At 42.5% G+C, this 24614-nt stretch overlaps 1 protein-coding gene across 6 annotated transcripts in view; it reads left to right on the top strand.

The window, feature by feature from the left end:
• The window catches only part of FMNL1 (formin like 1), a 103346-nt gene extending 81328 nt beyond the window's left edge, over positions 1-22018 (top strand). For 4 of the 6 annotated variants that reach the window (XM_042476548.1, XM_042476547.1, XM_042476546.1 and 1 more), the window contains 15 exons: positions 1891-2040; positions 2590-2715; positions 3490-3751; positions 4405-4740; positions 5879-6003; positions 6091-6293; positions 7159-7393; positions 8750-8818; positions 10239-10319; positions 11150-11279; positions 11501-11664; positions 12983-13084; positions 13271-13369; positions 14133-14256; positions 18725-22018. In XM_042476548.1, the coding sequence (XP_042332482.1) occupies positions 1891-2040; positions 2590-2715; positions 3490-3751; positions 4405-4740; positions 5879-6003; positions 6091-6293; positions 7159-7393; positions 8750-8818; positions 10239-10319; positions 11150-11279; positions 11501-11664; positions 12983-13084; positions 13271-13369; positions 14133-14256; positions 18725-18828 (2310 nt within the window). In that variant the 3' untranslated portion in view covers positions 18829-22018. Of the gene's footprint in view, positions 1-1890; positions 2041-2589; positions 2716-3489; positions 3752-4404; positions 4741-5878; positions 6004-6090; positions 6294-7158; positions 7394-8749; positions 8819-10238; positions 10320-11149; positions 11280-11500; positions 11665-12982; positions 13085-13270; positions 13370-14132; positions 14257-16298; positions 16404-18724 lie in introns of all 6 variants that reach the window. The other 2 variants (XM_042476549.1, XM_042476544.1) reach the window with 1 other exon arrangement.
• Positions 22019-24614: the final 2596 nt, after the last annotated feature.

Raw genomic sequence — 24614 nt, 5'->3', positions numbered from 1 at the left:
TAATACGGTTTTGTGATTATATTCATATGGCGTTTTAGGAAAATTTGAAGCCAGCTTCAGCATCACTAATTTAGTCAGGATGCCCATTAATTCAATAGATAATAATTGAGAGAAAAGGTTACATTCCAAATAATTAGTTCCAGCTAGTCTTAAAACAGTACCATGCAGTGGGAAACAACCCAAAATACACAGTTATAGGTATGAAGACCTGTGAAATGCCTCCACCAGGTGATCTGGAGAGGCAGGAGAGGATATTGTTGGTCCTCCTCTCCTGCAATAGTACTGACAGGTAGCAGATGATTCAGAGACCCACCTGGTGTGTAATTTCTGCAGTCTGTTTGTATTCATTTATTATTTGTTTGCTTTAAATTACATCCCACCTCTTTCTCAATATGGGACCCAAGGTGGCTCACAATTTCTGTTAAAGCAAAATACAATTAAAAACAATGGAGGCCTTAAATGTGTGTGTGTGTGTATAACAATCAATCAAAAATATTAATTTAAAAGCATTTTAAAAGGCAGCTAAATATCAATAATGACAACTATTAAAATTACAAATAAAATTACAAATACAACTCGCCCCATTTAAAAGTCCTTCTGTGACAGTTAACACTCAAAAGGTCTGAATATATAGTAAGGACTTTTCCTGACAACAGAAAGGGAGCATAGAAGGGAGCAACTTATTTTTCCATGGGAGGGAATTCCATAGTCTGGGAGTAAAGGTAAAGGTAGTCCCTTGGCAGGAAGGTCTAGTCATAAACAACTGTAGGGGGCGGTTTTCATCTCTGCTTCTAAGCTGAAGAGGACTGCTCTGGTGGTCAGGTGGCCAGCATGACTGCAACAAACACTGTTACCTTCCCACTTAGAAGTTGTACCTATTTATCTACTTGCATTTGGATGCTTTCGAACTGCTAGGTTGGCAGAAGCTGGGACTAGTGAATGGAGCTCAGCCTATCATACAGCACCTGGGCCTCAAACTGCCAACCTGCCAATCTTGCAATCAACAGAGTCAGCATCATAACCACTTGAGCCACTGCATCCATAGTCTGGGAGTAGCTACCAAAAAAGACTCTGTCCTTTGTCCTTGCCAAAAATGCCTGTTGTGGTGGTGGGACCAAGAGAAAGTCCTTCCCAGAGGGTCTTAAAATTTGTCTGGGCTCATATTGGAAGATACTGTCTTTGAGATAGTCTGGGCTCAAGCTCTATAGGGCTTTATAGGTCATAACCAGGATTTAGCTGTTTCAAAATGGAATTATTTGTTCCCTTTAATCTGCCCATCAGCAATCTGGCTGAGGAATTTTGAACCCACTGCACCTTAAATCTGCATGCTTGAGATTTAAATCCCTGCTCATTTATTAATCTCTTTGGATGAATACAGGACTGTCATTGCCTCTCAGCCTAAAGTTTCATCTCAGGATTGTCTTCAGGATATGTGTGTGTGTTTGTGTATGAAATAAAATTGCTTTCTTCTTTCAGAGAATTTATGACTGGATTGTATGTATTTGTGCTTTCAAGTCGCCTGTTGACTTATGATTACCCCATGAGTTTCATAGGATTTCCTTAGGCAAGGAATCCTCAGAGGTGGTTTTGCCAGTTCAGTTTCCATATATGTTGTCCCTTCCCCAACAATACCACTTTCAGGGAGTACAATAGATACATAAGTTTCAAGTACCACTTAAACATAAATATCTATTAATCTATTTTCTGAAGAATAAATATGTTCTGGGCAATCATTTCCTTTCCCTCCCTTGCACTCCTTAAAGGTGCATTTGCAGAAGTTCTCTGCTACATTCCAACCAGTGTAGCCAAAGTTGGTAGTTCTCCTGGGGTGCTTACCAGAACAAGCCCAGGCCCTTCTTTTAATCCTGATTATATTTTTTAACTCATCAGAAGCTGCGCTATACAGAGAGTGATAAGCTGCAGGTGCAGATCCAAGCCTACCTGGACAACATATTTGATGTGGGTGCCCTGTTAGAAGACACAGAAACCAAAAACGCCGTTCTGGAGCATGTGGAGGATCTGCAAGAAGAAGTTGGACAGGTGTGGAGGTTGTCCTAGGCACCCACTTTGGGGTCTTTGGGGACACTGTGTTCACCTAAATTGAATTGGGGAGCACTGTCTCAGTAGATTTAGCTGGGGAATAAGGTCCTTGCATCTCAGTAACTCACAAGAAGGAGAATAGGGTTTCATGACATCTGTGTCTCATGCACGCATTCCACTTGCACAGAGCCCACTTACTTGTTTCACCAGGTATAACTTCTCATTCTTGCTCCTTTTCAAATCTGGTCATCCCACTTTGATTTCTTTTTTGTTTTGGCCTTCATGAAATTCAGGGCCTGCTCTCTTCTTAAGCAGAGTGAGGAAAATGCTAAGGGATATGGAATGGATAGAAGAGCATGTGCAACAAGGCCTATTCTATGCCCCCTAAGTTACTCTACTGTTCTCAAGTGTGTGTAGTATGCTGCTTTATCAACAGGATTGAATTAAATTTTAGCTTCCAGTCTGGTTAGCTTTCATACATGGAATTGGGGTGGGGTGCAGCAAAATGTCTCAGGCCAGCTTTGATCAAAATAATGCTCTTTTTCACAGCTCACAGCAAAGCTCCAGGATGCCGAAAACGAGTCTTTGGCCAAGGTTGCTGAGCTAGAGAAACAACTGTGCCAATCACGCCGTGAGCTGGAGGCTTTGAGGGCAAGAACCACAAGTGATGAGCAGGTGAGGCAGAACTAGTGGAAGAGACTGTAGGAGCTGTTGATTAGAACGTTAGAAGAGTCCTGTTGGATCAAATCAAAGACTGATCCAGTCCAGTATCCTGTTTCCAACAGTGCCAATCAGATGCCTCCAGGAAGCCCACAAGGGATAAAGAACAGAGAAGTAAAGTAGAAAAGTGAAATGGTGAAAGAGCTAGTAATGCTGGAAGGGACTGGAGACAAGAATCTCTGTTGTAAGGTTTTATTAGGACCAAAAGTGGAGAGGTGTGAGAAATTTTAATCTTTTGCTGGGGGGGAATTGACAAACGTAGCTGTTAACTGACACTTTCATCCCTGGTGGCAGGGGAAGCTGATTGGGTATAAAAGGAAGGAATTCAAATTGATAAAGTTTGGTACTAAGGTGACTATTCTATGTTTCTCTGTTGGTTCTTTGCTTGAAAAACTGTGTGAAGGTGGAATTCATATCACTGATTAGCTGGTATTAGATCCACTCTGTGTAAAATAGTTGTGTTCTTTAAAAGGAGGAACATAGAACTTGGAAATTCTGCTTTTTGAGTTACAGTTCCTAGCTTCCCCTAGCCAGCATGGCTAGCCAGAGAATGCTAGAAGAGTTAGAGAATGCTAACCAGTAAAAAGTGAAAAAATTACTGAACTATTCTGGCCCGCATTTGGGAAGAAATGCAAGGTATCTGGAACCCAAAAATGGTCAAAATTCTTAAGGTTTTCCATTAAGGTCGAATGATTTTCTAATCTTTCTCTCCCCATTCCTATCTCTCAGAACACAGAGGAACAAGCCAGAAACGTAAACAGTCCAAAGGATCCCCCTGTGTTCCAAATGCAGCCATCTCAAAGGGATGGAGAACCTCCATTGCCCTCTGGTTTGGAACGCAAACTTGAGGAATTAGAAGACAAGGGGTTGATCCGGATCCTGCGCAGACCTGATGGAGATGCCATTACAAGCATTGAGGTCATCCCAGTCATTGTGGAAACTACAGCAGCCACCACTATTACTATTGAAGCTCCATCATCAACCAGCACAGGTATGGTGTCCCATGGGGAAAAAAAGGAGATAGACCCTTGTTTTTGTGGCACAGGTTGGCAATCTGAGCAGTCACAGTGAATCCAGCTTCTGCTGGATTCTGTCACATCTGCAGTGGGGTGTTCATATTTATAATACTCCTCCTTATGGAAATAATTCTCAGTACTGAACTAGGTGTATTGGGGGTAAACTGAGGGAGTCAGGAGACTTTCCCACTTAAATAATAGAGTGAAGTTTTATTTTATATTTTAATCTGATAGAATTTAGATATGCAAGTCTCAGTCTATAGTGTGAAATGAAACAGTCCATGAATATCTGTGATATCACTTGGCTGTCCTTGTGGTTTGTGTCCTTGAAGTCAAGCTTTGAAAAGGGGGGATTCTTGGAGCTGTAGTCTTAAAAGTTCATGTTTGGTACTCTGCATTCATGGCACATTATGAGAAGTCTCTGATCATTATAAATATATTTCTTTATACAACACAGGGCCACTCAGATTTAATATTCTAGAAAGTTCTATTAATTGTGATCTGATTGTTTCTACATCTTTACTGGGAAGCTCAAGCTGGAGGTTTGTTTGGTTGTTGTTGTTGTTGTTTAATTCCCCACTCATGTAGAATGAGGAGACAATCATCTCTCTGCTTTTATTTGTTTCAGATGTTCCTTCACCATCTGCGTCGCCTGTTCCTTCACCTGCTCCAGAAATTCCACCGCCACCTCCCCTGCCCTTCACTCAGGATAACAGTTCTATGATTGCCCAAACGTCTCGAGAAGAAGGCTCTCTTGCTCCTCTTCCTCCCCCAGCACCACCCCTTCCTGTGGTCTTTGAGCCTCCACCTGCCCCACCGCTTCCTACAGCTACTACTACAACCCAGCCACCGCCACCGCCGCCGCCACCCCTCCCATCAGTGAATGGTCCAGCTCCTCCTCCTCCCCCTCTCCCTCCCCCCATGGCTGAGGGGGTGAATATACCAGGAATCACTGTTGGTTCAGGTGAGTTAGTTATATGTCAGTCAAATTTTATTGATTTTGGCCAATGGCCTTTGCATAAAACAATACCACAATAACAACAAAGTATATACATATATTTCCAACATCAATCATATGATTATACAGCAATTTGTGGTTTACAAAACTGAACATATAAAATTTTAAGACACACACACACACACACACACACACACACACACATATAGTAAGAAATTATTAAATATAATAATCACCTTTACAATTTATGGCTATCTCTGCCATGTATTTCTTCCTGATTTTTGGGCTGAGTTAGATGTATGGTGAATCCTTCATATGGCTGGCTCAGGATTCCAGGCACAGATTTAATTTCAAGTGTTTAATCACTGTGCATCATTCCTACATTTGGCATACCAAAAAAAGGGGAAAAAGAGAAAGTTGATTTCATCACATGAATTTTAACCAGTGATTTAAATCTACTAAATCTGTTCATGACAGAACCAGGGATGGATAACTTCTAGGTGCATGGGGCTGCATAAGATCCTTCCTCTCCAAGACGTGGAGGATAGCTTCCCTGCCCCCCAGTGATTGGAGGAAAGGAAAGTAGTGACCAGTTCTGTCTACAGAAGCCTTTGTGGGATGTGATTGGCCAGTTAAAGTTATTTTCAGGGGCTGTACCTGTTTTAAGCCTGCGTAGGTTGTACACCTTGAATAGACAATATCTTAAATCTTTATATGCTTACTTAGTTTATACTCTGCTTTCAGTCAGAGCTGCATGAAAGGGAGGATATCATCCAATTTTAGTTTCACAGCAGTTTGTGCCAAGTGTGAATGAGGCCTTTCTGGTATTTGCATGTCTGAATGTACATTTGAATCCAGATTTTCTTAGATGTGGTCCAGGACCAATTCAGCCATTCTACTGGGTCCAAAGGGTGAAGGTTTTTAAGGGCTAGATATTAATACCCATATTTGTTAGGCAGCCAAAGTCCTAGCCACTACCAGATTGATCACAGCTGTGGATTTCTTCCCCTCTGTGTTCAGTTCTCTGTGCTCAAATCTGTAAGAGGGTCCTTCACTGTAGGTAAGCTGGGGGAAAAGTGGAGTCTCTCATTTACAATGGGTGTGATAAATACAAGTTATCACAAACTTTTCTACTTTTCCACAGCTATTAAGATCAAAAAGCCAATACAGACCAAATTCCGCATGCCTATCTTCAACTGGGTTGCCTTGAAGCCAAACCAGATCAACGGGACAGTCTTCAATGAACTTAATGATGAGAAGGTCCTTCAGGTAGGTCTGGGCTCTTTTGTCCTTCCTCTTTTCATTCCACTTGCCTGCCAACTCAGTGTAATAATTTATGACTTTTTCTTGTCACAGGAGCTGGACATGAATGACTTTGAGGAACAGTTCAAAACAAGAGCACAAGGCCAAACCCGAGAGCTCAGTGCTATAAAGGTGAAGGCGTCCCAGAAAGCCCCCAGTAAGGTGACGCTGATTGAATGTAACCGAGCAAAGAACCTGGCCATCACACTCCGTAAAGGGGGCCTTACCATCGATGGCATCTGCAAGGCCATCCAGACGTGAGTAACAGACTCTGAAGGATTTTTTTTTTCATCAACAGAATTCGCCAGCATGGTGGGCTGAGGAGGTCAAACTTACACAAAACATCTGGAGGGTCAAAAAATCTCCACTCATTTCAGGATGGAGCTCATGTCATTATGACTCCAGCTCTGCCAGATGGCCATTCTTGGTGAAAAAACTCTGAAGATAATCCAACTATTTTATACTCCAATCTTCAGTGTATCTAGCTGAGAACTGCCTCTCCATGGCCTTAAGCAAGATCTCTCCCAGGCCTTTTTTTGGAGATCTTTTTTAAGAAGAGAGGCCAGGACCTTCTGTGTGCAAATCATGTGTTTTGCCACAAAGCTATGGTCCCTCTCCATGTTTGACCAACAGAAGAGCTGGACTCAAATTTGGTCATCAATGGCTGGTCTGAGAACACAAGCACAGATCAGCTTATTTCTTGGCCCTTCACTTGAACCTAAGATTTAATTTTCGTTTTGATAAAATGATTAATTGCAGCACCATAAATAGCCTTTGATATATTATTTTAGACACTGTTAGGAAATCAAAAGCTGGCATTAGTTTCCTCTTTATGGCACAGGGAAAAGGAATGCTGGTGTCACCTTATGATATTCATTTTATAGTATATCCATCCATCCCTTTATTTATACACATCTTTTCCCTGCAAACTAGGACTCATGGTGGCTTATAAAATAGAGAGAATTACAGTAAAGGTGCATATAGTTAAAAATATACCAAAAGTTCACATTAAAACAGTGTCGAACTAACTATAAAAAGATACATAGGAAAACAATTAAGAAAGCCCTGCAATCCTTTCCCGAACAACTGATTACTTCTCTGGACTGCATTGCTCTCATTCAGGTACGACCTACAATCCCTCAGCCTTGATTTTCTGGAGTTACTGATGCGCTTCATCCCCACGGAATATGAGCTCACAGCAATCCGCAGGTATGAGAAGGAGCAGCGTCCACTGGATGAGCTGTCAGATGAGGACCAGTTCATGATCAAGTTCAGCAAGATCCCCCGACTAGCTGAGCGCATGAACATCATGACCTTCCTAGGCAACTTTGGAGACACTGTACAGCTCCTCCTGCCGGTAAGAGACAGAAGTAGGCAACCATATATGAACCTAGGGTATGGAGATATGTAGGGCGTGGGTGGGTGTGCTAGTAGAAAGCTCAGCTTGGTCAATCCAGAATTCCTGACTGTTAGTCCAATTGCCTGGGGCTTCTGGGAGTTGAAGTCCAAAACACCTGGAGAACCAGAGCTTGGGAATCACTTAGTTTTAGCTGATGGCCAAGATTTCAGGTGTAGAGGTGGATGCAGCAAAGGACACCTAGCCATTCCACATTGCTGAGAAGTTAGGAAAATAGACACATGTGACATCAAAAATTATAGAAGCAAAAAGCAGTTCTTTTTTTTAAAAAAATTACACAACAATTCCAGAACAGGTGTGACCTTTCTCAGTAGGGAGAATTTTTGGATTTCAGCAGTTGCAATATCCTTAAAAGTCTGCAACCATTCTTAACCCATTCCTGATGCTCCGTTGTGGAGGATGAGCTTACTGTGTGTGTGTGTGTGTGTGTGCATATACATGCATGCACTGAATTGGGAACCCACCTCAGTACCGTTGTTGAGATACATTTATGCTAACACTAGTGGACAACTACCTTCCAGTCAGCCTATGCTAATTTCTAAGACATCTTTAAGTATTGCCAAGTCTCTGTGTGGCATTCTGCCTACTGTTCCACAGGGTATTGGTAGAGAAACACAGAAATGTGTTAAAAGCAAGATAGAAAAGAAGGCAAAGGGACCCACCATTTGCTTTTGCAATGGCATTTGTGGTATCATGAATGGCAAGGCTAGAAATTATTTTTATGTTTCCTTGCTCCTAGCAGGACTGATTAGGATCCCCAAGAACTGGAAGCATTATATGTATGCTGTTTGTTTATACAAATATAGATTCTTAATTTGATTATTAAAAAATGAAGTTTCTTGACAGAAGAAAAGTAGAAATTAAAAGTTATTGAAAGAAGTAATAGGGAACTACAGGAAAAGAGATTCCACTTCAACATTAGGAAGAATTTCCTGACAGTAAGAGCTGTTTGACAGTGGAAAACACTTCCTCAGAGTGTAGTAGAGTTCCCTCCTTTGGACAACAACATCCAGAGGGCCACACATTTCCCACTCCTGATCTAATGTTTGGCCATTGGCTTCTTCCCCTATGCTACTCAGTCTCAATATCTGATATTGACTCCATTACACCAAAAAAATTAATTGAAGACTTGCAGTCAGAACTTTTATCAGAATTCAAATTTTGAAATAAATGTTACCAAATTTAGTGTCAGTGTCAACAGGTGCATTGGATGGGGTGGACATGGGTCTGGAAGCAAAAAGACACCAGACAAAGCAGGAGATCTGATTATTTCTCATTTGGCTTTTCTATCTGCAGCAACTGAACGCTGTCATCGCTGCTTCAATGTCAGTCAAGGCTTCTACCAGACTGCGCCAGATTCTGGAGGTGAGGTTCCTTAAAAATCAGGATTGATACCCAAAGTTATTTAGGTTGAAGTTGGGGGGAACAGCTTTTTTGGCACCCAGAGTATGAGTTGAAGTCCAAAACATTAAATCAGTAGCATCCCCAGGTTTTGATCATTGAAACACATCTCCCACACTCCAAAAAACAGAACCAATGGGCCACTTCATCCTCAACCAGAAAGGCCTGATGTTTAGAACATGGAATAATAAAAAAATACCTGCCCTCACAAGAATTGACACCATATGTTCCTGCATGAGTCACTGGTCTGCAATTTACCCCAGATTAGAAGTGGAACCCTGAAAAGAGATCTGTGAACACTGAGCAAGAAAACCCACTTGGGGAATGCTGTTCTGCTCTTTCTGTTTAAGGTGAGAGTGAATGAGTGAACCAAATCTAATGCAGAGAAAATAGCAGTTTTATTCATCCTCAGCCAAGTGCCTCCTCTTTCTGGGCCAGGAGCCTTTGCTTTTTTTGATTCATTGATTGATTTCTTGCACTGCTCTGCTTTGGTGCGCAGTTTGGAAAACGCAGTACTATAAGGACACAAGATCTGCTGGACCAGATCAAAGACAGCACTCTGTTTCTCATAGTAGCCAGCCAGGTATCCCTGGGAAGACTATAAAAAGTGCACATAGGCAGTAGCATTTTTCTACTATTGTTCCCCAACAATCGATATTCACAGATATGGTCATTTCTGGTATTAGTTCATGAGCATCATGGCTAGTAGCCACTGATAGCCTTATCCTCAGTGGATTTGTCCAATCCCCCTTTAAAGCCAGGTGGATTTATCTAATTACCTCATTGTGCAGGGCCTCATCTATGGCTTTCAATAAACCACTTCAGATGATGTGGTATTGATTCTAGCCTGTTGAGCCAAGGAATAAGAATTAGTGGAGAAGAAGGCAGCTAGTCCAACTGTCATCACCAGGACCTTAAGGACACCTGCTTTGTCTTCAAAATTGTCCATCCTACTGCTTATCATTATTAAGTGATAACAAATGCCTAATTAAGCTCAGTATAGTCTTGGTTTGTCTTTTGTTGTTCCTCGAGATGCAAAGAGAGTTATGACTGCAATGACTATCAGAAGGCTGGGGCCAGATCTCATCATGAACTTGCTTTTAATCTCAGAATGATCTATGAGGGCAGAAATTAACAAGATTATTTTTAATTATTCCTCTAGATTTTCAGTCATGTCTGTTTTAAAAAATACCTCATTGTCATGTGGCTTAAATCTTTCCCATTTTGTAAGCCATTCATACGAGATAAGAGGAATTACCTTCACACCTTTTCCACATCTTCCACATCATTCCCTCTGAGTCTCCAACAGATCGATTATATAGATCTCACCAGACAGTTCCAGTTGTGTACAATTTATTTAGCTCTCCTGTCTGTTTCTCCATAGATTGTCCTTGCTTTTGGAAATTACCTGAACAGTAGCAAACGGGGAGCTGCCTATGGGTTCCGATTGCAAAGCCTTGATGCGGTAGGTTTGGGGTTGGATGGATGGACAGGGAAGCCTTGGTTTCCATTTATGGGACATCACATAATAGAAACCAAGCAGTATGAACTGGCCTGGCTGTTTCTGTTAATTTTTTTACCACAAAATGACCCAGAAAAACCTCCACCAGAAGTGAAAACAAAATAGAGTGAAATATTTCTAAGCTATGGATAAGTGGCACCTACAGGTATCTCTCTTAGGCATTCCAGAATGGATTATTCCTCTTCACAATGGGAAGAATCTGGTAGAGAATTTAGATTGAAGGAATCAAATCAGCCTTTCCCAGCATTGCCTTTCCCAAGATGGTGTCAGAAAAGCTGATTCAATTCCTCAGGTTTCCCAAGACAGTGTCAGCATTGTTCCACCATCACCAGGCACTATGGGGAAGTAGGATCCAAAGTTGAGGCGGATGGTATGATCTAAGGTTGGGTGCTTGGGTGGTGATAGGATCCAAGGTTGATGTGAGCATCAAATTATAGTATGAGTCTAGCCCTAACATCCAGACTGCAGAGCTGGTTGAATTTCCTGAGTATAGCCTTTATCTTGTGTGATTTGCTAATGCCCTCAACATAATGAGGAAAACTTCTCATGTCTTCTCATGGGCTGAAGTTACTGTTCATGGACATGGATGTTGTAAAGTTAGGTTTATGGACTGTGTGTGCCAGAAAGCCCTAAATGGTGTGCTTGTGGTAAGTGGGCCATGTTAGCAGTATGGGAAGTGGGGAAGGCAATATCAGCAAGAGGAAACAGTTCATGTGGTGTAAGAACTTGGGGACTTAGATTTCTCCTGGTTTACGTCCGTTTTCTCTCCACAGCTCCTGGATATGAAATCAACAGACCGGAAACAGACGCTACTTCATTACATAGTGCGGGTGATCCAGGAGAAATATTCTGACCTCACAAGTTTCTCCAGTGAACTACATTTCCTGGACAAAGCAGCAACAGGTATGGAGCTGGTGAGATGCGGTCCAGAGGAGAGCTGTGAGCCACCTTCATGGTGAAAGATGAAGTACTGCTCCTTTTCCTTCGATATAGAATTGTGAAGAGAGAGGAGCAGGAAATTGCATCTGCCCAGCAAAATACAATTTGAAGTTCCCCAAGGGAGACAAATTAATGAGAGACATAACAGCACAGTTGTGATTGCTTCATCTCTTCTTTCCTCATAGTGTCACTAGATAGTGTACTCCAAGATGTGAGAGGGCTACAGCGGGGCATGGAATTAACACGTAAAGAGTTCATGCGTCAAGATGACAGTGCTGTGCTCAAGGATTTCCTCAAGGCCAACACAGAAGTGATGGAGAAGCTACAAGCAGACAGTAAAACTGCACAGGTGAGAAAGATGCTTTATCCAAAAGGGGTTGCCAGTGCAAATGGGGAATACAGAATGAGACTGGGCTTAGAACAGGGGTCTCCAGAATTTCCTGCAGATGGATCTGTTCACTGGACAATAGTCTATGATCCAGATTGTATTTTTCAGCACAAATGAACCCTCAGATTAATAATGTGAAGTAGGTATTGACTGAGATGTTTGCGTGCACATTCCAGAAACATACTTAGCATTAATGACATTTTTTCTCACAGATTCTCAGAGCTTTTGAAAACAAATGTAGATTGAAATCGGCTATTGTCATCAGTTGCTCTTTTCTCAGCATTTCAAATAGGACAGGTGAAGGATGGAACGCAGCTATAACAGGCATTGTAAATAGCCACTGTGTTTATTTTGCATACATTGAAGATTTATTTCAATGACTAGAGGCTGTATTTGTATACATTTATTTCCATTTAATGCTGTCTTAAGGGATGCGGTGGCTGAAGTGGTTAAGACACTGATTCTGTTGATTGCAAGATAGGCAGGTTGACAATTTGAGACCCGGGTGCCACATGGATGAGCTCCCATCACTAGTCGCAGCTTCTGCCAACCTAGCAGTTCGAAAGCATGCAAATGCAAGTAGATAAATAGGTACCACTTTGGTGGGAAGGTAAACAGTGTTCTGTGTAATCATGCTGGCCACATGATCACAGAATAGTCTCTGACAACACTGGCTCTTCAGCTTAGTAGCAGAGATGAGCACTGCCCCCTATGGTCAGACACGACTTGACAACCTTTTCAACGGGGACTACCTTCGACTTTACCTAATGCTGTCTTAACTCTTAAAATTTTCTCCATCATCTATCTGTTTACCTTCTAGCTAGGCATAACACTTCATGTTTTACAGGCCATGGAAACCTATGCCATAATTACTGTGTTAGTCTTTAAGAGTCCCCAATAGAACCAGTGTGGTGTAGTGGTTTGAACATTAGATTAGGATTTTGGAAAACAGGGTTCAAATCTCCACTCATCCATGGAAACCCACTGGGTGGCCTTGGGCAAGTTACATGCTCTCATCCTCGGAGGAAGACAAAGTCAAATCCTGCCAAGAAAACCCCTTGATAGGTTCACCTTAGAGTCACCATAAATTGGAAATGATTAAAAGGCACACAGTAATAAAACTCTTATTTTTATTCATAAAAACAAGCAAACAGAGCAAGCCTTAAGATCAGCCCTGCATTATACACAGGCTCCAAAAGTGAAGATAAAGCAAGGATTTTCTTGGTGACTCAGCTGTTCTGATACTGATGTCTGTGACTTTTGTTGCCTTACTCTGTAGGAGGCCTATGAGGCAACAGTAGAATACTTTGGAGAAAACCCAAAGACCACCCCTCCAACCATGTTCTTCCCCACATTTGTGCGCTTTATTAAGGCATACAAGGTAAGAACCTGATTTCTAATCTGTAGGAACTTAACTCTTTTGTGAGCCATATCTGTGTTAAGGGAAGGAAAAGGAGGGTTGGGAAGAGAAAATCTATTTTGCCAGGGCAAATGTACTGTCAATATTTAGTATTATACTTGTAGTTGCTTAAAGTGGTTTATTATCTTCCTTCCACACCATAAAAAGAAAGCAGAAGAAGATATCCAGTTATGGAAGAAGCAGGAAGCAGCTGCCAAAGAAGAAGAGTTGGATTCCCCCAAGAAAGAGGAGCAGGTGGCACCAAAAGTGAGCCTTTCTCATCCCTTTCTAGAACAATCCTCCTTCCCCTTTAGCAAGTTCAAGAGAGTTCCAGAATTCCATGCTAGGCTATATTTTGCAACTGAATGTAGTGCAAAGCACTAGATCTAAACTTGAACAATAATCCAAATCCAATAATGTTTGCCAGATTTATTCCAGTAACCAGTTTCTGACAGCAGCTGTTGGTCTTCAGAAGAGGGAAGGTGTGAGAAAGACAGATGAATAAAAGTGGTATTGATTTTGAAAGCCATTTTACAGGACAGCCATAGATGTATAGCCATGCTCTGAATCTTATTTACTTTTAGAACTATTATGATATAAAGTGCAGTGTTATAAAATAGAAGTGTAGACCCTTTTTTTCAAGCTGAGGACTGCAAAAAAAGTTTATGGAAGCTTGGTGGATGAGATTTCTTGACAGTCTGAGAGCAGAGTGACGGATTCTCTCCCTTCCTTCCTCACCTGGTCAGTTACTGAGTTACTGTTGTTCATGTGAGTTGTTTTCCTTGACCCCTGTTTGTCATAGCATTCAGAAATATTTTTATCTGCTGCTCTTGGGTTTTGTGATTTTTAAAGACATATCTGTTACCAAATTAAGAGATGGATAAGCAGCAGTAATAGTGTCTCCCTCTTCATTCAGCAACTTGGACAGATGCCTCATGATTGGACTGGCCCTGCAAAGAATGGTGGTGGTATGTAAGCATGTGTGTGCCTGTGTGTGTAACCACAGCAATTGTTTCACTTGTCTTCACAGTCTCCCACCCATAAGGCCAAGCGGCAGCAGATGGATCTCATCTCAGAACTGAAGAAGAAGCAGATGGTGAAGGAGCCTCTGATTTATGAGGAGAAGGATGGTGCTATTGAGGACATCATTACGGGTAAGGAGGAGGGTCTGGTTTCTCCAGTGGTCTTTCAAGTTTGTGCAGACCTTCTGTACAGGGTTGATGTGGAAGATGGGCCATACTTATTGAAAGCAAATGCAAGTTTAGCACAGTTGTAGAAGTAGTCCACGATCTAGAACTGCATGCCTGATTTCCATGGTTATAATTATGGTCCTTCTAGACAATGACATACTGATGCAGATTTTTATTTATAATGGCCAGGATTCTTTATTATTTACTTAGTGACATGACCATCTTAGTTATGAAGCTAAGTAGTGTCTCCCAGCCCTACCTCCCAACCCTGATTTAGTGGGTAGTATCCACTGCAAGTGATGGGTCTGTTCCCTGTTGTTCAGGAAGCAGCTGGCTGATATTTGCACACACAATGATCTTCAGTGTGACAGCTAGAAGCAGAGTCCCTCACATTCCAGAGATCACTTGTGGGAGGGTAGAAACATCAGTGAGCTACTTCCCAATTGACAAAAGGAACAGCCCCCTGCTGTTTCCAGTGGCTGCTGCCTGCTGTGTGAGGACTGGGGTTTTTTCATGGTCCCTACATATTCCCTAAACTAGGGAATATTAAGGGATCATGAATATGAACTGGTCACAAAGAAGTAACTCTAGATTGTGCATTTGTAATTGCATTGGTGATTTCCACCCAGTAATTTTTATCCCATCAAATCCAGCTATCAGGAGGGCAGAGCAGAATAAATGCAGCAATTGAAAACTGCACATTGTCTTTGTTTCATGGATTTAGCATAGTCACATATGTCTTTAGTTACATTGGCCAGAGTATAATCAGCATATTAAAACCAAGCAATCAGAACAATATGAAATAACTCAAAAGAGAGGGTTTTTTAAAAAGAAAATCTATTACTAATAAATTATCATGGGTGAGTGGACTGGATCCAGATTTAGACATGTAGAACTGGACCAATGGTTGAAGAAGTTCCCTCCTGTGCTTTTCCAGGTGAGCACCTATAAATTCTTGAAAATGCCTGGCAAAGGGTTAGAGGACTCTGTTGAATGAAGTAGATTGTGATGTGGCCAGATATGGGAGAATCCTATCAAAGTAGGTAGATGGTCCTTCCACAAGAGGAGCTCCACTCAAAAAAGGCATACTTTCCAATTTTCTGGGATCCTCCCTCCCCCCCGCAAAATCTACATCATTCAGCAGTGTCTTCTTATAAACTCACATCACATTTTGTGAAAGACACACATACACACAACATGATGCAATGCTGAGCAGAACTTGTCTGGAGGGATGTTTCTGCCACTGCCCAGCACCTTGTTCTGGCAGGGTTTCACAGAATATACCTCTCTTATGCCTCTCCACCTTTCTGCATTCAAACTCTTCTGCTTTTGCTAATCATGCCCATGTCTCTTCCTCTCCAGGATTCTTGAAAGCCATGTCTACTCTAGAAAGCTAAACTGGTTTAATAGCTATTCTTTCTTTCCATTAAAGCGTAGGAATTAGCTTTGTGCCTGGTTCTTTCATCTCACTGGGGTGGTGAAGCCACTCCATGTTTTGGATAGCTTTAAAGGAGCTCTTCGAATTGCTGAACTTGCATAAGAATAAAGATCAAAATCTTGGACAGCACCATTTAGGCCTGTTCTGAAACCTGGGTTCACCTCCCCACTGACATGGGAGCCACCAGCCACCATTGGAGAATCTGACAATCTTTTAAGAGAGGCTTACCTGTACCTGCTCAACTACAATTCCCAGGATTCTTTGGGGCCAGGGGGGAAACCATATAGCCCTCCAGATTGTGATCAATTGGTTTTCAGCATTCCTTACGCAACTATGCTGATGGGAGTTGCAGTCCAACATCTGGAAGGTTATGTGATTCCCACTCCTGCTTTAGGGGATGCCACAACAGATAAATTGGTATGACTGTGCATACCATTAGAGAGCCTTTGCATCCTTGAAGAGACTACCTGCTTGTCTGCTCTGGAACTTCATTGCCTACTGCTCTTCCTTTTTCTCTTTTCCCTTTTCTTGTTCTCCTTGGGGTTTCCTGCACCTGTTTTTGCTTCAGCTCTGAAGACTGTTCCTTTCACTGCTCGGACAGGCAAACGCTCCTCACGCCTCTTCTGTGATGCCAGCTTCAATGAAGAGAGCCCCCTGTAGCTTGTGGCTCTAGGTATCTAGGGCAGGGCTGGATTTGCTGGTGGTGAGGGAGGTGGCTGGCTGGCAGAGACTTGTGGCATGAGAAGACTAACCCCTGACAATGTTGGATTAATCCGTGTGATAACCAGTGTGCCACTCGACTCTTCTCTGAACTTCAGGGTGGAGGGGAGCAGAGCTTGGAATGTTCTTTTAAAAAATAATTAATTCTTCTTATCCCTGGTTATGTTTGTCGATGAATCATTCATTTTTAACCACATCTCTGAAGCAACTCATTGCATTGCTTGGGTTTTTTTTTTAATTATTGTTGGACCTATTTGTTTAATGCTTGATAACAAAATGACAAACTTGAGAAATTCCTGTCAAAGACACTCTTAAAGTACCCTTCTAAAGTATCTCTTAAAGTAAAGTCGAAGGCTTTCATGGCCGGCATCTATAGTTTTTCGTGGGTTTTTCGGACTATGAGGCCATGTTCTAGAAGAGTTTATTCCTGACGTTTTGCCGGCATCTGTGGCTGTCATGGAGGTGAGTGGGGTATATATATACTGTGTGACCCTTGGTTGGGAGGAAATGATTTACATGTTAATCTGTGTATTGTTCTGTTGTTGAATGGCAAGGCCTCAGGGTGGGAGGATATGCAGGGAGGATTTGTGTCTGTTTAATTAGTGATCCATTGTCTGCTGGAAAAAACCCTGATCCTGAGTGGTTTTCATTTGCGTTTTTCTGGGTCTTAATTTTGGTGTTTTTAAGGACTGGTAGCCAAACTTAGGCCCGTTTTAAACAGGCGCTATGAGGCGCCCCGTCACGTGTGAGGGGTGGCACTTTCAAATGCCCCTCGCCCGTGATGGGGGCGTAAAAATGGCGGCGCCCTATACAAATGGGTGCCGCCATTTTGACATGACAGACACTTAGCATCCACACGTCTCGGCGCCTTCATGACGCCGCAAGTGTGCCATTGGTGCCTTGGACGTCATAATGGCACTGCAGAATGAAGCCGCTTTTTGTGGCTTCTTTTTGTTGCGCAAGGGAGCCGCACGGTTTGTCCGCTGTGGCTCCCTTGTGCAGCAAACTAGGGCGGCGGCAGACCGCACTTTTGGGCGGTCTGTATCCTGCCCAAGTTTACTTTAAGGATTTCTTCTTTAAACTATCCTGGGCATAAAATGCTGTTTGAAAACACTGAAACTGTGGACTATGCCAACAACTATCAGTTCAAAATGCGCAGGAAAGCCATTGAAATCCACAAACACCTGGACAACTTCAACAGGAAATAAGAAACCCTTAAAGTAAACAAAGTTTGGCTACCAGCCCTGAAAAACATCAAAATTAAGACCCAGCAAAATGCAAATGAAAACCACTCAGGTTTTTCCCCGCAGACAATGTACCACTAATTAAGCAGACATAAATCCTCTTTGCATATCCTCCCTCCCTGAGGTCTCGCCATTCAACAACAGAACAATACACAGATAAACATTTAAATCACTTCCTCCCAACTCAAAAGTTACACAGTATATATATCCCACTCACTTCCATGCCAGCATTCTCTGAAGATGCCAGCCACAGATGCTGGCCAAACATCAGGAATAAACTCTTCTAGAACATGGCTACATAGCCCAAAAAACCCACAATAAAACTATCTCTTAAAGGTTACTAGAAATCTTTAGCAACAGTGCCACTAAAATCCAACTCATAAAGTTACTTTTGAAATGTGACTCTCTGGCGTCCTTGGTAATAAAATTTTTTAAAAAGACATTCGCTATAATTGACGTTATTCACTACTTCCAAGTTCTGGAATGGAGTACCCTGATTCTCTTTTTAAAAAACTCCCAATAACCTCACTAGGGGTGAGGGAGAGTATCTTGGACGTGGCTCATGAGTTTTGAAACTGAGTGTCCCCATCACCAGCCTAAGATTGAGCCTACATCCTGCTTCGTTGAAAAGGAAATGATGGGTTATAATAGGTTGCCATGTTTACCGTGGTCAGTTGGAAGGCAAATCAGAGAATATGGATAAGCCTGTGTTAGATGGGGTCACACTCCCCCTGAAGACACCGGTTCGCAGTTTTGAGGATACTCCTGGACTCAGGTCCAGATCTCTGCAGTAATCAGGGGTGCTTTTGCACATTTAAAACTTGTGCACGAACTTTGTGTGTTCCTTGAGATGCTGGATCTGGCCTCAATGATACATCCTTAGTGACATCCTTTTAGAACTACTGTAATGCACTCTACTTGTGGCTGCCTTTGAAGTGTGTTTGGAAACTTCAGCTGCTCCTAAGAGCTGCTGCCAGACTGTTAAATCTTTGTAAACAATAACTACACTCTGCTTTCCCTTCTTTGGTAGGTCTGCGGAACCAGCCATACCGGCGAGGGGACACTGGTCGGCATAGTGGCAAGAAACGGATTGCTGGGCAGATGCTGCAGGTGACCTCCGACATCTCTCTGTGACAGCCACAAATAAGAACAGCAAATCAGCCAGGCCTTTTGCTGGGAGAGGCAAAAACTTGGGGGTTTATAGCCAACCTGCCTGGGCCTAAAACTCATCCCACCTCCAGAAAAAAACAGAGGACTCTGGGCAGGATGGCTCCACCCCATCCCTTTCAGCTTTTAAAGCCATCTGTGGAGTTTTGCAAATGCAAGACCCCCAGTGACACTGCCCACTTCTTCATTTTGAACTTGGAAGGTTGGCCTTACTCATGTTTGCCTGACCCACTGTGGAATTCTGTCAGTGGGGAGAAGTTCCACTATGTACTGCAGGGACAGCTTGTGGTGCTTGAAGGTGACTCCATAATGTAAACAAGAACCACCTTATGCAGCCATGGATCCTTTTTTGGTTTCTTCTTCCCCTGAAAAGGAGGCAAGTAACATAGCAGAGTCTGGTTTCCTAGTCCCTAGTCTCGTTTCCACCTGGCCTGCTCTGGTTCCTTTGCCAACTGCATTTATAGCTGGGCCATTTTATTTTGCTTTAATCCTCCAGTTCCTCTCTGCCTGGACTATAGAAGAGATGGTGTGGAGTTTTAAGGAGGATCCCCTGCTCCCTGCAGCCATCAGTTGGCACAAAAGGTGCTGTTTATCCATAGGAACACTCATACGCCTGTAGAAAGGGTTCTTACCCAGGAATGTGTAACTTCAGGATCACTTAAGCCATTCAAAAGTGGTGCAACAGGGGCTACCTAGCCAGTAGGTCCAAGAGGACTCTGGCTATTCTTGGGTGATGGCAAGCACCCAGCACAGAACAGCATCCAGCTCCAGCACTTTTAAAAAGATCTTCCTTGGAAGTGCAACAGCAGTTTCAGCACTATGAAACCCCAAACTGCAGACCGCACTTCTTTCTGTGATAAGGAGCAGGTTGGCTCCAGTGGTTTCTCTCCATTTGCCATGTTTTATGGTCAACGCACAAACAGGCCAGGCCTGCTTGATTTCCTCAAAGCTGGACATTTCTGATTGTGTGCAGTCATAAATCCCCAGCAGGGCTGTTGTGCTAGTAGATTTCAGAAAAGAGATGAAGGAAATAGTCGGGGAGGACAAAAGGTTCACTTCTTGTTGTGTCTGCTATGTTTGTGAAGTCCAAATTGGTCCTCATATCATGGCCACATGCAATTTCCTTTTTAAAAAAATTACAGCTCTCATAATCCCCCAACAGATTATGATTCTGTCTGGAGGATTCAGAGAGTTACAGTCCTATTAGGTAACTTTGACAAGCTCTGGCGATATGTATTTACAAACCAAAGCAGATGACAATAATGTCACAGGGTGTTAATTGGATGCAGACTATTTAGCAAATTTGACCAAATGTTGAAGTTGTCCTTCCCTCTGCCCTCAAAGGCTTGCCCATAGATACTGGAAATCACCTGGAGAATGTCTGTGCAAATCTTGGATGTAGTGAGAGCAGAAAGGTAACCCAGCTACTAGTGGACGGGAGGAATATTCTGTGCCCCTTCTAATAAGCTGCACTAAAACTCCCACCATCCCTCATTGGTTACATTGGCTGGGGTTGATGGCAGTTGTAGTCTATCAGCAGCTGGAGATATGTTCCCTACAAAGATAGATGGTAGTAGTCAGTCCCTTAAATAATTTTGTGTTTCTATACTAGCACAATAATAAACCTGAGGAAAGAAGGCCTGGTCAGTGGAACAGTATCTCAGGATTTAAGTTTTTAGCACAGACATCCCTTTGGCACTTTTTAAACAAACTTACTCTGATGCAAACAAGCTCAGAGTGGTTTTGTGACAATCAAATGGAGTACTGGAGTTGCTGTTCTTTTTCTTGCCACAAGATGCCATGCTTTTCTGTGGGTATTCATGGTGCTTTTTTGCCAACATACAGGTAGCATTGCCCAGGGCACTTGCTCTCTTCCTATTGCTTACCCTTTCAGATCTACATTCTTAAATACTCTTCTACAAGCAGGTAAAATGGAGAGTGAAGATGATAACTGTTACATCAGTTAGGCCATACACACTGTAATTTCTTGGCGCTACAACTGGTCATCATCAGTGTACATTCAGTTGCCCATTGCACTGGCACCATGTGGGACCACTTCTGCACTTGAATGAAGTGGAACTAGATCATCTGAAATATTAAAACTCATGCCACTACTGTACTTAAAGGTATGTAGTCCTTACTGGAGCTTGAAAACTACTTTTTACACTAGAACTTACTCAGTCCCCCAGCCAGTGTGAGCATTATCCATGCTGGCTGGAGATTCTGGGAGTTGTAGTCCAAAAAAGCAACTTTTAATGTTCTGGTCTTTATAATCCAAGCAGACCCATGATGAACATGCATTCTGCCCTCTAGTGACCCTTTGCCCCAGGCATCTGTTACACCAATCCCTGCATCTCCTCTGATCATACTGTTTTCCTCTTTTTGTTTTTGGGGGTGGAAGAAGATTATGAAAACTCCAAAACCATGTTGGGGATAATATTTGCTGTCCATCCCTTGCAAATGAACAAAATTGCACCTTCTCTTGGTGTAATCTGTCCCTTTGCACAAATAGAGGCCAGCTTGCAGTTTGCCCCCACAGAGGCCACTGCTGTCCAAAGAGCTGTGGCTTTCTTGTACTCCCTTCACTCCAGCATGCATGCCTCTCAGCAGTAAGTGCATGATCCAGCAGATGCTGACCTGCATACACAACCAAGCTCCTGATCGGTCTCAGCTAGATAATTCAAAACTCTCAAAATTAGAGGAATGCTAAGGGAAACTCCCCACGCCTCCCGTCTCATCTCACTCCAGACTTGAAGCAGCACACCCAAGTAGAATACTGAGTTTTATACTCAACTACTTGTTGCTTACCTCCTGTCACTTAAAAGCAGCTAAACTGGTCACAGCATAGACTCAGCCTAGCAATTTCACACACCGATTCATCATACCAGGGGGAGGGGGGTTATTAGGAAGAGAATTGAATGTGTGCAGCCTATTATGTTTTTTGAGATGCCTTGAATCATGTAGGGGAGGACTACAAAAAAAACCCTACATGAGTGCTAGTTTGTATACATTATTTTTATATATGGTTATGTGAAATGCATTTAATCCAAAGCAAGTAAACAATGATAGAAAAATAATAAATGTATTCTAAAGGTCTCTGCGTCTGGAGAATATTCTGGCCACCTACTCCCAAGACCAAAAGGAACGAATAAGCCGCATTCTGACATGTGACTCTCAAGGTTGTCTTCGGAGCAAACTACACTGGTATCCATGTACCCACGCCCTTGCAGCTGTGGACTGCACAGTGAAATCTGTCCAAGGTTCTGGGCTGGACTAGAACAGAGGTGTCTAGAATCCCAGCTTGTGAGGCTTGAAGTTTTCTTGGCAAAATACAATTTTCTCTCAGCACTTGGAATGTTAATTTTTAAGAGGAACAAGTTACTTTACTCACTAATCTATTAATGTAACAGGACATTTGTTACTGCAGTCCAGAAAAGTAATCTGTTGAATTGCACATTACTAATTACTAGCCAGTTGTATTATGTTCCTTCAAGTTGTTTCCGACTTATGGTGACCCTAAGACGCATGTGGTTTTATGGACACGATTTCAGGGGTTTGCCATTGCCTTCCCCTGAGGTTAAGAGCGTGTGACTTGCTCAGGATCACCCAGTGGGTTTCATGGCTGAGCTAGGAATCTAACCCTGGTCTCCAGAGTCATAGTCCAACACTCAAACTACTATGCCGCAGAGGCTCTCACTAACCCATTACTAATGTCCCTATTACAATCTTGCCATTAAAAAAATATAGAGCGAAATGCTCTCTGGTTCACCAAAGTGGTCAGTTCAGTTCTGGGTCTTTGAAAACGTCTAACGAAGTCATCTTTCCTAGCTGCAGGCTGATATAGCTACCTGTGACCCTTCCATTTGTCCCTCTGGTTGTTCAGACTGAGCCAGCATGCACCAGTAAAGAACAACAGGTAAAGAGCAACAGTTCTGTGAAAAGTATTAAGTTACAGCCATGGCCACTGCAGGCAAAAAAAAAAAAAAAAATACAGTGGGACCTTGGTATCCACTGGGGTTTGGTTCTGCTATGGATAGCTGAATGTATGGATAACAAATCTGTGGATACATGAAGTCAGCTCTACCTCTTTTCAAGCTCATTACTGTTACTTATTAGCAGTACTTTCTCTAAGAGTGAAGGAAATGGTAATATCCATATGGAATTTATATAAAGTTTACCCTTATATATTAAATTTATAAAATTATTTATAAAGTCTGTGTACACACTTAGTCTGTCATGTATATATAGCAAGAAACTATAACTTCAGTTCATGAGAAATGTCATCGATTTGTGGCTTGATGAATTCATATAGGGAAGGTACATCAAGAGCCCCCATGTATAAGATGTATTCTGGGAGCTGAAAGCTTAAAAAAAAAAACCTCCCAAAATCTCTTATGATGTCTGAGGGATAAGCTACATTGTCCAAAAAGGTAACTTTCCCAAGCTCTGGTACTTCTGATAAATAAGGAGGCTGGGCAATGTTAGCAACAAGAGTTCTGGTCTAGATGAGCTGATCGAGGAGTACTCTTCTTACCTCATCTGGCAGGATGGGTCCACTCTCAGAAGCACATTTTATCTACAGGTAAGTACATGTATTCATCATTGTATTCTGTCATTACCACATACGTTTTTGGTAAGAAAGCTTCTGCCAGCTTGTTTTCAATCACCATAATCATGCCCTTCAACCCCTATCTATGGCAGCTCCAGTATCTGGGTACCGTATATATTCAACTATAAGTCGAGAAATTTATGCCCCAAAATGGACTCTAAAATCAAGGATCGACTTATGGGTCAATAGGTTACTACAGCTGATAAAGTTCATTAAAAAAAGTGCCCACCTTCCTCTGTAGCCAAGTAAACAGTCCCTATTTGAGTCCCGGTGCCGGCAGCCTCTCCTCTCTCCGCGAGTGTGTGTGTGTTAGCAGGAGCTAACAAGCAGCTACTGAGGGAAGGGAGAAGGATGCAGAGAGAGGGTGCATGCCCAGGCTTGGACCCCATTTTGCAAGCCATGGGTCTGGAAATGCCGGGGTTAAAGGCAAGGCTGGGGTCCTCCTTTTTTTCCCTGGAAGCCATGGGTCTGGAAATGCTGGGGTTAAAGGCAAGGCTGGTGTCTTTTTCTTTTTTTCTGCAAGCCTTGAGTCTGGAAATGCTGATGCAAAGAGGTGTGTGTGTGGGTATGTATGCAACCAGACGTGTTTCCCCATGCTGATACTGAGTCCCAGTCCTGGGAAAAGAGCGGGATATAAATAAATAAATAAATACTGTCACCCTTGAGAGAGGTTCAGAGAGGGAGATGCAGAGCGGGACGGGAAGTGGTGCTTTGTTTCCCCCTTTAGATCTTTTGTAACAATCCCTTGACTTAGCCACGGGTCATAAATCTTACCATGCAGTGTTCAGTTATATAGCCTACTCAATGCTTACATTTAATGACACCAGTGCACAGCTGCACGGGCAAATTAATACACATCTGTAGGCATAATGACACCGCACACACAACTCCACTTCCATAACCTTGAACTGAATGCAGATATATATGAATATTATTCAGTTCTTTGATAAAAAGTGTTCTGTATGTTCCATCTCACTACTGATTAAATCCTAAGGACAAACAGTAAGCGTACCTGTATCCAACATCCCCTGGTTTATGAGTTTCCCAAGAGAAATCTAGCTAGCCACTTTGACAGACAACATGCAGTATTTTGTGGACACTGGATCTGTACCAGTAGTGAAAATGTGTTTTTTAAAAAAACCAA

The sequence above is a fragment of the Sceloporus undulatus genome, chromosome 6 (genome assembly GCF_019175285.1).
Source record: "Sceloporus undulatus isolate JIND9_A2432 ecotype Alabama chromosome 6, SceUnd_v1.1, whole genome shotgun sequence".
Taxonomy (NCBI): Eukaryota; Metazoa; Chordata; class Lepidosauria; order Squamata; family Phrynosomatidae; genus Sceloporus; species Sceloporus undulatus.
Note: the sequence above shows the minus strand (reverse complement) of the source record. Positions and strands in the feature narration are given on the sequence as shown.